This window comes from Babylonia areolata, chromosome 16 (genome assembly GCF_041734735.1).
Source record: "Babylonia areolata isolate BAREFJ2019XMU chromosome 16, ASM4173473v1, whole genome shotgun sequence".
Classification (NCBI taxonomy): domain Eukaryota; kingdom Metazoa; phylum Mollusca; class Gastropoda; order Neogastropoda; family Buccinidae; genus Babylonia; species Babylonia areolata.
Genome location: NC_134891.1, coordinates 11,131,200 through 11,145,928, shown reverse-complemented (window position 1 = coordinate 11,145,928; position 14,729 = coordinate 11,131,200). Strand labels below are relative to the sequence as shown.

Here is a 14,729-nt window from a genome sequence, read left to right as displayed (position 1 = left end):
CGTGATCACCATATTATGTACTTTTGACCTCTTTCTAGGGGCCGGAGGCCTGGAGATTAAAGTTTTTGTTCTTGTTCTCTCTCTCTCTCTCTCTCTCACACACACACACATACACAGACAGACAGACACACACACACACAAACACAGACAGAAAGACACACACATACACACACAGACAGACAGACACGAACACAGACACAAAGAGCTCTCACCCTCCACGTCATCCTGGGCTTTCTTGGAGATGAAGTTGCCCATGTTGCTGGTGATGGTGCTGAACACACTCTCCTCATCCTCCTCCTCATCCTCGTCCATCTCAGTCTGCATGAACTGCTGTAGGTTGGCTGCCAGTCGTTCTGTTGGCAATTGGTTTATTTTTCTCACTCCTCTAGTTTGATGAAGATATGGATACTTATATAGCCCCTATCCTCAGTCAGAGACCAAGCTCTAGGTGCTTTACAAACACAGGATCATTTGCACAACAGGCTGCCTGCCTGGGTAGAGCTGACTGACAGCTGCCGTTGGGCTCTCATTCGTTTCTGGAGTCATTCAATCAGATTTCAGGCACGCACACAAACACACTCAGAAAGACATGTAATATTTTACGTGTATTACCGTTTTGTTTATCAACCCTGCCGTGTAGGCAGCCATACTCTCTTTTGTTTTCGGGGGTGTGCATGCTGGGTATGTTTTTGCTTCCATAACCTACCGAACACTGACAAGCATTAAAGGATCTTTAACGTGCATATCTGATCTTGTGCATGCGTACACACATGAAGGGTTTCAGGCACTAGCAGGTCTGGACATATGTTGACCTGGGAAATTGGAAAAATCTGCACCCTTTACCCACCAGGAGCCGTTACCGAGATTCGAACCCGGGACCCTCAGACTGAAAGTCCAACACTTTATCAACTCAGCTATTGTGCCCGTTCGTTTGGGCATAAATCTTTTTTTTTTTTCACTTCCCTGACTGCCACTTCCGTTAAATCAACGAAGTTCTCGGAGACTTCTGTGGCACCTATCTCCGTCAGATTTACAGGTTTTTTTTCATCAAACATTTGTGTGTCTATTTAGAAGGAAGAGAACCACTGACTGATGTTTGATAAGCTCAGGATGGGTTCAGGACAGTGATTTTCTTCCCTTTTCCAACTCACTGAATCATACAGTTCTTGCCAAATCGTTTTGTTCTCCCAAGAATTGAAACAGGTCTTCTTGCAATCCTTTTCAACATTCGAGAAAATTATGAACAATGTAGACAATGAAGAAGAAAACTTGCACAATGCTTCAAAAGATAATTCTGATAATTCTGATGAAGAAGAGGCCAAGGATTATTGCTCCTTTTCTGTTTCTGTTTCTATACTGAGTGCTTGTGATTTGTTTGCAAATACATTCACAAAAATTAATATCATAAGCATGAAATGATTTCAATAAATACTCAACTTATCACAAAGCGAGTTCTCTTCTTTGATTTCCAAGTGAAAGCAGAACTTATAATGCATCACTGATAGTTCCTTGTGGACTGCCCACACTAGTACTGCTAGCTGCGGGTGGGATTTTACATGTGTTACCATTTTTACCCCACCATGTAGGCAACCACATACGGTTTCAGGGGCGTGCATGCTGGGTATGTTTTTGTTTCCAAAACCCACCGAATGCTGACACAGATTACAGGATCTTTAACGTGCATGTTTGATCTTCTGCTTGCCGTATACACACAAAGAGGGTTCAGGCAGTAGCAGGTCTGCACAAAGGTTGGCCTGGGAAATTGGAAAAATCTCCACCCTTTACCCACCAGGCACTGTTACTGAGATTTGAACCCGGGACCCTCAGACTGAAAGCCCATTGCTTAAACCAATCTATTGCGCCCGTCAGTGAAGCAATCAATCACTGTCAGAACCTACCGATGGTCTCGATGCGCTCCGCCGTCATGGGGGAGGCGGGTTGGTTGCTGAGAGGCATGGTGATACGGGTGTACTCCTCCTTGGTCAGGCTCATGTAGAAGCAGTAGTCGCTTCCCTTGAGGATGTAGTCCGGGCCGGGGTTCAGCTTGAGGCAGAGCTGGTTGTTGGTGCTGTCCAGGACAGCCAGCAGGCACACGCCCAGTCTGCACCAGCAAGGTCAATCAGCCTGGTACTCATCCACATAAACTTACTGTTGGGCCTAAACACAGCTCACATCAGAGACTGACATAAGTTTATAGTTGGGCCTTAACACACACCTTACATCAGAAACTGACATAAGCTTACAGTTGGGCCTCAAATAATAAGTATTTATATAGCGCTGAAACTTGTGCAGAGACAAATCAAATCGCTTTCACACCAGTCATTCACATGCATACATAAATCTAAACTTGAGAAACTGAAGACGAAGAAAAGGCAGGGAAGGGGGGCTATCTTGGAAAGAGGTGGGTTTTAAGGCCAGACTTCAAACAGCTGAGGGAGGAGACATCATGAAGCAGAAGAGGAAGTTCATTCCAAATGAAAGGTCCAGAGACAGAGAAAGAATGGTGGCCAACAGTGGAGTGTTTGAATCTGGGTATTCACAAACAGAGTGGATCCAAAGCCGATCAACACACACCTTACATCAGACACCGACAAAAGTTTACAGTTGGGCCTCAAATCACACCTTACATCAGAAACTGACGTAAGCTTACAGTTGGGCCAACAGCAAAGTGAGAGCTGTATCAGAAAAGGTTTATCCACTGAAATGGGCGTTCACTTACAACAAGAGTGGGGAAATAAATTGGGCAAGACTCTACTATAATCTTTTTTTAAAATTATTATTATTTAGCCTAGATAGTTGGGACAGTAGTTGCCTCCTCTGCTGTTCTGATGTCACAGTCAGACATGACTGACTATCATATTCATTGCTCAGTAAGTGGAGAGATAGCCTAGTGATAATGTGTCTGCCTAGGATGTGTGAGAATCTGAGGGCATAGGATCAAATCCCATGCTCAACAGAATTTTTTTCCCCTCAACTAGACTTTGAGTGGTGGTCTGGATACTAGTCATTTGTATGAGATGTTAAACGGAGCTCCTGTGTACAGCATGCACTTAGCACTCGTAAAAGAATTAATGGAACCAAAAGGGTTGTCCCTGGCAAAATTCAGTAGAAAAATCCATTTTGATAGTGAAACAAATACTCTTGCAGACAGAATAAAAAGGGCAGCCATAAATTCAGGGAAAAAGAAGACTGAATACAGGGGGAAAAAACTCAACAACAACAACATAAAAGCTAAATGTTCATCTTCACACTAATAATGATGATCATAATAATGATCATAATAATGATAATAACAACAATAATAATAAATTGTCTTTATTTAGCTCTATAATACATGCAGAAAAAAGCTCTAAGTGCTTTGCAAATCAAATATTTGAAAAGAACCAACTAAGCACAAAAGAGGAAGTAGAAACATATGAAAGAATCATGAAAGCACAATCATTACCATCATAAAAGCAAAATATACAAAACCCATAAAATAACATGCTCTCAATAACACCTGTCACACTCCAGTACACACACACATGAACACTGTCATGAACAGCCAAGACACACTGTAAGTCGCTTACTTCTCATGAACTTCGGCAGAGGCCTGTACAAAAGGCATCCCCTCAAACTTGTGAAAGAAGACACTGCGGCTGAGCTGGATGTGGTAGATCTCATTGCCGGAGTGACGTCCATACACCTGTTGCCATGGCTCCTCCGCCCACTGACCCTCTCTGCCGGACACACAGACAACAACCAGGTTTGTAATACATCCAAGACACAGACTACGAAAATAGATTAACAAACAACAACTGCAGGCAGGAAAAAATACCCCCCAAAATGGGTGGCGCTCTCAACGTAGCAACGCGCTCTTCCTGGGGAGAGCAGCCCAGATTTCACACAGAGAAATCTGTTGTGACAAAAAAGAGTAATTCAATGTCATGTCACCATAATTAGTGTTCTTTTTAGCCTGTAATCAATCAACACATCTCTTCCCCCCTTCAATTCTGTGAAGAATCACTGGGGTGCTGCAAAAAAGAACTGCCCAGATTCCTCTAGCTCTGCCCGTTGCATGTCAAAGCCTTGGTCTCTGCAGAGAGAATCAAGATAGAAGAACCAAAATATTATTTTACTTATTTTTTTCTTTTTTTAATAACCTATCAGCAAAGAGGATTTCTATGTTTTCCCAGTGGAGATATCCTCAAGTTGCTCATCTATACTCCCCCATACAAAGTCTTCACCAGCCTTGAGCAGATGCAGTGCCAGCACTCCACAGGGTCAGCATCAGGCTACATGGGGCCACCCACAAGAGAAGACCTTACCATTGATGAATTCAGCTGAGCCTGTTGTGATTTGATACATCCAAGACACAATATACCCAGTCAACACTAAACAAATGATAATAACAGGTTAACGACACACCCAGGACACCACACACCCAGCAATGATAAACAAATGACAGTAACTGGTTAACCACACACCCAGGACACCACACACCCAGCAATGATAAACAAATGATAATAACAGGTTAACCACACACCCATGACACCACACACCCAGCAATGATAAACAAATGATAATAACAGGTTAACAACACATCCACGACATCACAGACCCAACCAATGATAAACAAATGATAACAACAGTTTAATGATACACCCAGGACACCACACACCCAGCCAATGATAAACAAATGATAATAACAGGTTAACCACACACCCAGGACACCACACACCCAGCAATGATAAACAAATGATAATAACAGGTTAACGACACACCCAGGACACCACACACCCAGCCAATGATAAACAAATGATAATAACAGGTTAACGACACATTCAGGACACCACACCCAGCCAATGATACACAAATGATAGTAACTGGTTAACCACACACGCAAGACACTACACACATCCAACCAATGATAAACAAATGATAATAACAGGTTAACCACACACCCAGAACACCAAACACCCAGCAATGATAAACAAATGATAACAGGTTAACGACACACCCAGGACACCAAACCAATGATAAACAAATGATAATAACAGGTTAACCACACACCCAGAACACCAAACACCCAGCAATGATAAACAAATGATAACAGGTTAACGACACACCCAGGACACCAAACCAATGATAAACAAATGATAATAACAGGCTAACCACACACCCAGAACATCACACACTCAGCCAATGATAAACAAATGATAATAACAGGTTAACGACACATCCAGGACACCACACACCCAGCCAATAATAAACAAATGATAATAACAGGTTAACCACACACGCAGGACACTACATACATCCAGCCAATGATAAACACAGACCAGATGAGCACCCATCCTGGTGCAGACAGTCACCGTATCTCTCCTCATGAACTGGCTGACACTGGAAACCTTGATGTAAACCAACCATGGGAATGAAAAAGGAGGAGAACAGTACAGGAGGTACCAGGCAATCTGAAGGGCAACAATCTTAGACACTTTTTCCAATACCTTTTGGTGACAAATGAGGAAAAAAAATTGCAACATGACATTTTGAAAGACATTTTAAGGACAAACAACACAGCAAGGCTTGAATTTGTTCACTTCATTTCATAATTATGTTACAGATGGGGTTTTTTTCTCAGCTTTTAAAATAATTTTTTTCTTTTTTCTTTTTTTTTTTTTTTTGCTGCCCCATCATCTGCGCCGTTTCAGTGGCATTACTCCCACGCCGCTCATTTAGATTCCCCCATACACGGCCACACCCGGGTTCGTCCGTCGCAGTTCCAGCGTCGGCAGTCCACAGGGAACCATCGATGTTAGGTCGCCCGGAGGCCACACACCAGAGACCCTGCACTGCTGCTGAGTCACTTCGGTGGTGTTCAGTGGTGCCTGTTCTGTTTTAACGTACTTAGGACACCACCTACTAAGCCCCCTACTAACGACAATAATGGCTTAGTCGCGGAGCCAGACTGAGTGAGCGTCTCTCCCAGAGTGGAGACCGCCACCACATCCCTCAAACAACAGCCCCCCCATGAATCTGCCAACACTGACGACATTGACAGGACTCACCCCAAGCACGGAAGTGGAGGGGTATCGAAACTGAGGTCACCATGAGAGCAGGGCATGAAAGGTCACAGACTTTGAGACTATTTTGTTTATATTGATGACGATGAAGGAGAAGGAGGATGACGATGATGATGACGATGTTGCTATGGAGGTCCATTTTGGTTTGGGACTGCGTGACAAGGCTGTACTCTACGCTTCCTGTCATAATGATATCCCGGCGTTAACCAGGCCCGAGAGATACAGACACTTGCAGTGTTGGTCAGGTAATTAGAGCAACACACCCAAAGACGCATCCTTGAAGTGGATGACACTCGACTGTGTGGTCCCAGTCTTCCCATTTAAGCCCACAGCACACTCAACTCTGGGTAGGAGCCGGCCACGGGCCGAAAAACCCACCTCCGCTGGGATTCGAACCCGCGTCCTCCCAGCCGTCAGTCCGCAACGCTAACCACTTCGCCACGGCGGCTGGTGCTTTTAAAATAAATGTCTCCTGCTTAAGAAGGAACACTTTCACCCATATTCCTTTGTTAAGAAGGAACACTTTCACCCATATTTATTTGTTAAGAAGGAACACTTTCACCCATATTCCTTTGTTAAGAAGGAACACTTTCACCCATATTTATTAAGAAGGAACACTTTCACCCATATTCCTTTGTTAAGAAGGAACACTTTCACCCATATTTATTTGTTAAGTAGGAACATTTTCACCCATATTCCTTTGTTAAGAAGGAACACTTTCACCCACATTTATTGTTAAACACACACACACACACGCACACACAAACACACACACACGCACGCACACACACACGCAAACACGCACGCATGCACACACACATTACGCACGTGTGCAAACACACACACACGCACGCACACACACACACAAACACGCACGCATGCACACACACACACACACACACAGCATTACGCACGTGTGCAAACACACACACACGCACGCACACACACACGCAAACACGCACGCATGCACACACACACACACACACACTCACTCACACAGCACACTGGGCCAGTCATTCTCCTTGTGAGATGGACAGTCTGAGGTGAAAAGGTACATTTGCACACATACACACAAGCCTGAGCACACACACACACACACTATCACACCCTCTCTCGTTAAAACAACAAATACTCACTTCCCACGTGAAGTGTGCAAAATCAGAGTGACCAGTGTGGAAAGACCTGGGTACAGACAGTTGTTGGCCAACAGAGCGAACTTGAACTCGTCCTCACACACAACATGCTCTGGAACCAACACATCAACACAAGTACGAGTTTACAAACCATCAAATAAAATCCAGAACAGTTTTATCTTAAACTACAACATATCAACACACACATTTACAAACCATAAAACAAACAAGGCAGTTTTATCTTAAACTACAGCGTATCAACACACAGAGAAACAAACCATCACACAAACAAACAGAACAGTTTTATCTTAATTAAACTACAACATATCAACACACGTACACAAACCATCAAACAAAGAGAACAGTTCTATCAAATAAACTATATTGACACATATATACAAGCCACCAAACAAACAAAAACCAGAGCATTATCATTTTAAACAGCAAAACTTCAACACAGGTATAAAAAATAGTAAAGAGTGGTAACTCTCTCCATTCACAAGGTACACAACTTCAAGTCAGTGCTGCTTACGCTACCGATTTAGCTAGCACACAGGTAAATAAAAGGTACATTGGAACAAACCTAGACATTTCCTCTATAAAAACCATCAGATAAACAAAACCCAAACTACAACACAAACAACAATACTTTACAAAATGTGTATGTAAATAAGTGATGTACATGGCCAGAAGCAATACCACAATCTGCGCAAACATTTCCCTTCTGCATTTATAAAGAATTCATACACACATAAACATGACAAAGTTCTTAACCAGTGTAAATGTATTATATAAAAAAAGACATTTCTTAAGAATTCATACACACATATATTTGACAAGCATCTTGACCAGTGAATCACTCCTCTCTCTCTCTGAATATAATTATCTAGGGTTTGTTTTTACGACAAAAATGAGTATAAACAAAAGAGTAGGGATTTTAGCAGCAAAAGGCAAACATGCATGCATTGACTGTATAAAATATATAACAAAGCTGAATGATATCTCCAAAGGATGTTTTTTCAAAATATTTGATGCTCAGGTACAACCCATTCTTTTGTACGCTTCTGAGATGTGGGGTCTTAACAGACTTGATAATATTGAGAAGGTTCATTCCTTTGCATGTAAATTTTTTTTGAACATACCACTTAGAGTAACAAACAAGTTTGCATACGGCGAAATAGGATGCTATCCACTGTATATAAATAGTGCAACAAGGTGTATCAAGTACTGGTTAAGGTTGCTGAATATGAATGTGCACCGATTACCAAGACAGGCATATTTGATGTTGTTTAACCTAGGTGAAAGGGGAAAAAAATGCTGGGTGTCTTTAGTAAAAAAAATAATATATTAATGCAAGAGTGGGACGAGTCATAAATGTCTAAAGATATATATCATAACTACAGACTGTTTAAAACTGGTTTTCAGTGTGAGCAATATTTTGACTTTGTGGATAAAAAGTGTTTTTTATGGATAAAAAGTGTTTTAGGGACTGTTTGGTAAAATTTCGGCTTGGTTTGCTCCCAATAAATGGATCATTTTTTAGGAGAACATTCAAATGTAATTCAAATTATGCATGTAAATGTTGTAATGTGGTCGAAGATGAAAACTATTTTATAAACAATTGTGTCCTTTACAATAAACTGCGGCAAAAACATCTGAACCCTGAAGGTCAATCGTATGTTCACTTGCTGAAGAATATCGTAAACTCTGCGTTTATATATTTAATGCCCTGAAGATACGACAGGAATTCTGTAACAACAATGATGAAAGTTAGAATTAATTTACTATGCACAAGAAGCACTTTTGTTCTACAGGTTTAAGTTAGTACATATTTTACATTTTGTCGTCGCTGCGTGATCACCATATTGTGTACTTTTGACCTCTTTCTAGGAGCCGGAGGCCTGGAGATTAAAGTTTTGTTCTTGTTCTTGTTCTCTCTCTCTCTCTCTCTCTCTATATATATATATATGCAAAATTCTTGACCAGTGTACATGTGTGTAATCATATGCTATATTCCCGAAGAATTTATAAACATCAATTTGACGTGTTTTTTTTTTTTACCAGTGAAAATATGTATGTGTTCGTGCACACATAAGCATGACAAAATTCTTAATCAGTGTATATGTATAAAATCTACATCCATATTCATGAAAAATTCACACACACATAAATGTGACAACATACTTTTGCCAACCTACTCAAACTAGCGTGTCCCACTTATATGTGGGATTAAAGTGCTAACCGGTGTATATGTATAAAAAAAAAAAAATCCATGAAGAATTCATACACACATAAACATGATGACACATTTTTTCCAAAATACTCAAACAAGGGTGCCCCATGTTTGTGTGCGATAAAAATCTAAACCCAAGTACATTTATTGGAATTTTTTTTTTTTAAAGTATCCAAAAAGAATTCATACACACATAAACGTGGCAACATATTTTCCCAAACTACACAGACAAAGGTACCACACTCACCAGCAAAGCGAACATGCTGTTTATTGGTGGCCTTGAACAGCTGGATGTACTGACGGCAGTCAGGTGCAAAGTCTTTCACAGCCCACGACCTTAAAATGGTGTGCTGATCCTGCAGCAAATAAAGGACACTTTGTTTTACCCTAAAATTATCTTCTTTTTTTCTTTTCTGCCTCATCATGCCGCTCATTCCAAGTTCCTCATACAGGCTTCGTATGTCAAAATTACTCTAAGATACTTAATTACTGTGACCCCACTGGTGCAGATTCCAGCAGGGTTCTGATTCCCTGTGCTGTGCAATTTATTACTTTGCCTGAGCAGAGAAACTGAAAGTGGCCCCCCCCCTTATTTTATTATCTCCCTTGCATTTACTTTTGCAGCAACCTGTTTTCCGGCAGCAATCTTCCATCACTGCAGCCTGTACACCGAGTAGCAAAGTTCTCTTCCGCATTTCCCCTCTGTTTGTTGAATGTTCAAACTTCTTTTGGTGTTTCACCGTTATCTGGCTCTAGAAACACTAAATGGAACCTTATCATAACACGCTTTTCACACCAGCATGACTCACGTTTTGTTATGTCCTTTTAGTCCATGGCTAAATTCCACTGTGTCCCACTTGTGGGAATGCTGAGAACTTTCTTTGATTCTGGCCTTTCTTGTTTGTTTGTTGTTGTTGTTTTTTGTCATCACTTTCTTCTTTCTTATTTTCTGGCTTGCTTGTCCATTCACCTGATTCATTTCTGCAAAGCTTTGATTTTTTTTTTAATGCAGACTATCAGTCTAACAACACATTCATCCATCAGCAATTCAGAACCTATGAATCCAACAATCCATTCACCTATCATTAATATACAGACTATCAATCCAATAATCCATTCATCTATCAGTAATATACAGACTATCAATCCAATAATCCATTCATCTATCAGTAATATACAGACTATCAATCCAATAATCAATTCATCTATCAGTAATGTACAGACTCAATCTAACAATCCATTCACCTATCAGTAATACACAGACAAAAAACTATCAATCTAAAAATCCATTTACCTATCAGTAACATACAGACTATCAATCTAAAAATCTATTCACCTACCAGTAATATACAGACTATCAATCCAACAATCCATTCATCTATCAGTCATATACAGACTATCAGCCAACAATCCATTCATCTATCAGTCATATACAGACTATCAATCCAACAATCCATTCATCTATCAGTAATACACAGACTATCAATCTAAAAATCCATTCACCTATCAGTAATACATAAACTATCAATCCAACAATCCATTTAACTATCAAAAATGTACAAACTATCAATCTAACAATCCATTCACCTATCAGTAATATACAGACTATCAATCCAGCAATCCATTCATCTATCAGTCATATACAGACTATCATCCAACAATCCATTCATCTATCAGTCATATACAGACTATCAATCCAGCAATCCATTCATCTATCAGTAATATACAGACTATCAATCCAGCAATCCATTCACCTATCAGTAATACACAGACTAAAACTATCAATCTAGCAATCCATTCATCTATCAGTAACATGCAGACTATCAATCTAAAAATCCATTCACCTATCAGTAATATACAGACTATCAATCCAACAGTCTATTCATTAAACAGTCATGTACAAACTATCAATAACAATCCACTCAGCTATAAGTAATGTACAAACTGTCAATCCAACAATCCATTCATGAATCAGTGACATACAGACTAATCAATCCAACAATCCATTCATCAATCAGTGATATGCAGCCTGTCCAACAATGTATTCCTCTGTCAGCAACATGCAAGCCCATCCAACCACCAGATGTCAGGGTAACATAACACAAATGGGGACAATCAGTATCAGTAGCTCAAGGAGGCATCACTGCGTTCGGACAAATCCATATATGCTACACCACATCTGCCAAGCAGATGCCTGACCTGCAGCGTAACCCAATGCGCTTAGTCAGGCCTTGAGAAATAATTTAAAAAAAGGAAGAAAGAAATTAAAAAAAAAATAAAATAAATTTTTTTTTTTAATTTAAAAAAAAATTAATAATAATATTAATACTACTACTAATAATAATAAATAAATTTTTATTTAAAATTTTTTATTTTATTTTTTAAATAAATAGATAAAAAAAGCAGCATTCTAGTGCACCAGGAAAAATAAACAAAGAAACACAGAAGGGAGAAAAGAGCAGAGACAGTGAGAAGAACAGAGAGGACAAAGAGAAAGGCTAGAGGGAGACAACCCACTTACTGCTTTCTCTTGATCAGGGCAGTTTTTATCACATAAGAAGAATACAGATTCTGCCTTGTTGATTCTGCAACAAATATTCACAATCGTGAAACACCTTCAGTGCTTCAGCTAAAACAATTCTTCATTAACTCTCTCCATACGAATGGCGAAAGAGACGATGTTAACAGCGTTTCATCCCAATTACCACCATCAAAATATTGCAAGTGGAAGGCTCTTATACTGAAGAGGTGAATGTTGACAAAGAATACCACAATTTTGACGACGGAAGCTAAAGGCTGGGTCATTCAGACACCCACTGGACATCCGAGGGGTCTGTGTAGAGGAGAAGAGAGGACTGGCCGTACTGAGTGAGTTAACCTTATGATCAAGAATAAGCACTGGTATCTGCCTGCATCTCTTGAGGTCACTGTCCTCAAAGCAGACACCATAATGGGCCCACTACTTTCTTCATCAGACTTATGACCAGGAACAAGCAAAGGCGTCTACCTGCATCTCTTGAGGTCAGAGTCCTTGAGAGCAATCCTTTGTAAGAGAAAACACAGATAATGGGCTCACTACATTCTTTGTTAGCCTTATGACCAGGAGTAAGCAGTGGTATCAACCTGCATCCCTTAATGTTAATGTCCTTCAAAGCAGACAACACATTCTTCATCAACTTCATGACCAGGAGTAAGGTATCTACCTGCACCTCTTGAGATCATTGGCCTTCAAAGCATACACCACAATGGGCTGAACACAATCTTCATCATCCTTATGATCCAGAGTAAGCACTGGTACAAATCTGCATCTCTTGAGGTCAATGCCATTCAGAGAAGACACCACATAAAATGGGCGAACACATTCTTTATTATCAATATTCTTCTTGTTCTTTGTTCATAGGCTGCAATTCCCACGTTCACTCGTATGTACATAAGTGGGCTTTTATGTGTAAGACTGTTTTTACCCCGCCACGTACGCAGCCATACTCCATTTTCGGGAGGGTGCATGCTGGGTATGTTCTTGTTTCCATAACCCACCATATGCTGACATGGATTATGGGATCTTTAATGTGCATATTTCAACTTCGGCTTGCATATACACATGAAGGGGGTTTATGCACAAGCAGGTCGGCACATATGTTGACCTGGAATATCAGAAAAATCTACACCCTTTTCCCACCAGGCGCCATTACCAAGATTTGTACCCTGGACCCTCAGATTGAAAGTCCAATGCTTTAACCACTCAGCTATTGCACCTGTCTATTATCAATACAGCCAGGAGAAAGCAGTGGTACCTACCTGCATCTCTTGAGGTCAATGTCCTTGAGGGGGGACCCTTTGATGTAGACCACACGGTGTGCCCACTTGGGGTCCTTCAGGATGAACAGCATGTTGCTGTCCAGCTCCTCAGAACTCATCAGGATCACAGTGTGCTCCTGGACAACACATCACAATGAAACACTGTAGCGACTGGGACTGCGAGAGACCAACCTGGGTGTGGCTGTGTATGGGGGACTCGGAATGAGCAGCGTGGAGTAATGTCACTGGTTCATTTTGGCAGTTTCTCTAAAAACACTGATTACCTCCCCACGCCTCCCCAAACAACAACAACAACAAAAAAACACCCTATATTGTGAGCTTTTTCAGCATGAAACATGGTTCTGATAGAGAAGGAGAAACACAGACACAGACAGTAAAGACAGTGGGTGAGTGGCTAAAAAAGGGGTTTAAGATACATTTCATAAATACACATATCAACAAACCCTGACACAAGTTTTAATTATCCTTTCACTCCTATTGGAGTATGGAGGATTACTGCAAAATAATCTTTTCATGCCTAGAACCAACATTTCCAAATACACAACAATGTCACATAAAAGTTGAGAAAACACAAATGTCTTTTAACTCCAAAAGTATAGCTAGGCAACATTTGCAAATCTGATCATCTTACTTACAGCTAAAATGACTTTTTTTGCCTCCTTTGAGCATATTACAAAACAAACGCACACACACACACACACACACCACACCCCAACCCAGAGCTCCACATCCATCCCCTCCCCTGTCCATCACACACACCTCAAGCTTGGGGTGTTCGTAGAACTCGTTGAGGAAGTTCATGACTACATCAGCAGGGAAGGAGGACGCGCAGACCACCACGTGCTTGCTTTTGTCAGCTTTGGTCTTCCCATAGTCCCCTCCCGTCTTCTTCCGCTCCGCCCACGTTGATCCGATCTCTTCAATCTGGAGAATCGCTTGTTTTTTCTTAATAAGTTCTCTTTATATATATTGTGCTGAGCTGTGCAGAAAATCATTTGTTTTGTAAGTTCTGTTCAGCTGCACTGCACTGTACTGTACTGTGCTGGAAACAAGTTCTGTTATATTGCTCTGTGCTGTACTGTGCTGTGCAGAAAAAGGAAATTTTCTTCCTAAAATTACGTTTAAGTAACATACTTAACGTGACCCACTAGTGCAGACTCCAGCAGGGGTCTGACATTCCTGTCCTGTGCAAACTACTATCTGCCTATGCAGAGAAAACAAAAGTAGCTACGGCCGATAACCTCCCGGAAGTAGGTAACCTCCCCTTTACCCCCCTGAATAGCGCCCTCACAGCTGTACTGCACTGTATTGTACTGTGCTGAAAACAAGTTCTGTTATATTGCACTGTGCTATACTGTTCTATTCAGCTGTACTGTAATGTGCAGAAATTTATTTTCCTTTTTTTGTTGTTGTTGTTGTTGTTGTAAATTCTGTTTAGCTATATTGCACTGTGCTGTAATTTACTGTGCAGAAAACATC

At 40.8% G+C, this 14,729-nt stretch overlaps 1 protein-coding gene across 1 annotated transcript in view; it reads right to left on the bottom strand.

Annotated features, from left to right (window-relative positions):
- Positions 1–14,729, bottom strand: part of LOC143290707 (potassium channel subfamily T member 2-like) — a 116,015-nt gene that overhangs the window by 50,202 nt on the left and 51,084 nt on the right. Inside the window, exons 10-17 of the mRNA XM_076600222.1 lie at positions 14,010–14,174; positions 13,230–13,366; positions 11,953–12,016; positions 9,679–9,787; positions 7,202–7,310; positions 3,570–3,719; positions 1,899–2,101; positions 213–353 (exon numbers count right to left, since the gene is read on the bottom strand). Of these exons, the coding sequence (XP_076456337.1) occupies positions 213–353; positions 1,899–2,101; positions 3,570–3,719; positions 7,202–7,310; positions 9,679–9,787; positions 11,953–12,016; positions 13,230–13,366; positions 14,010–14,174 (1,078 nt within the window). The remainder of the gene's footprint in view (positions 1–212; positions 354–1,898; positions 2,102–3,569; positions 3,720–7,201; positions 7,311–9,678; positions 9,788–11,952; positions 12,017–13,229; positions 13,367–14,009; positions 14,175–14,729) is intronic.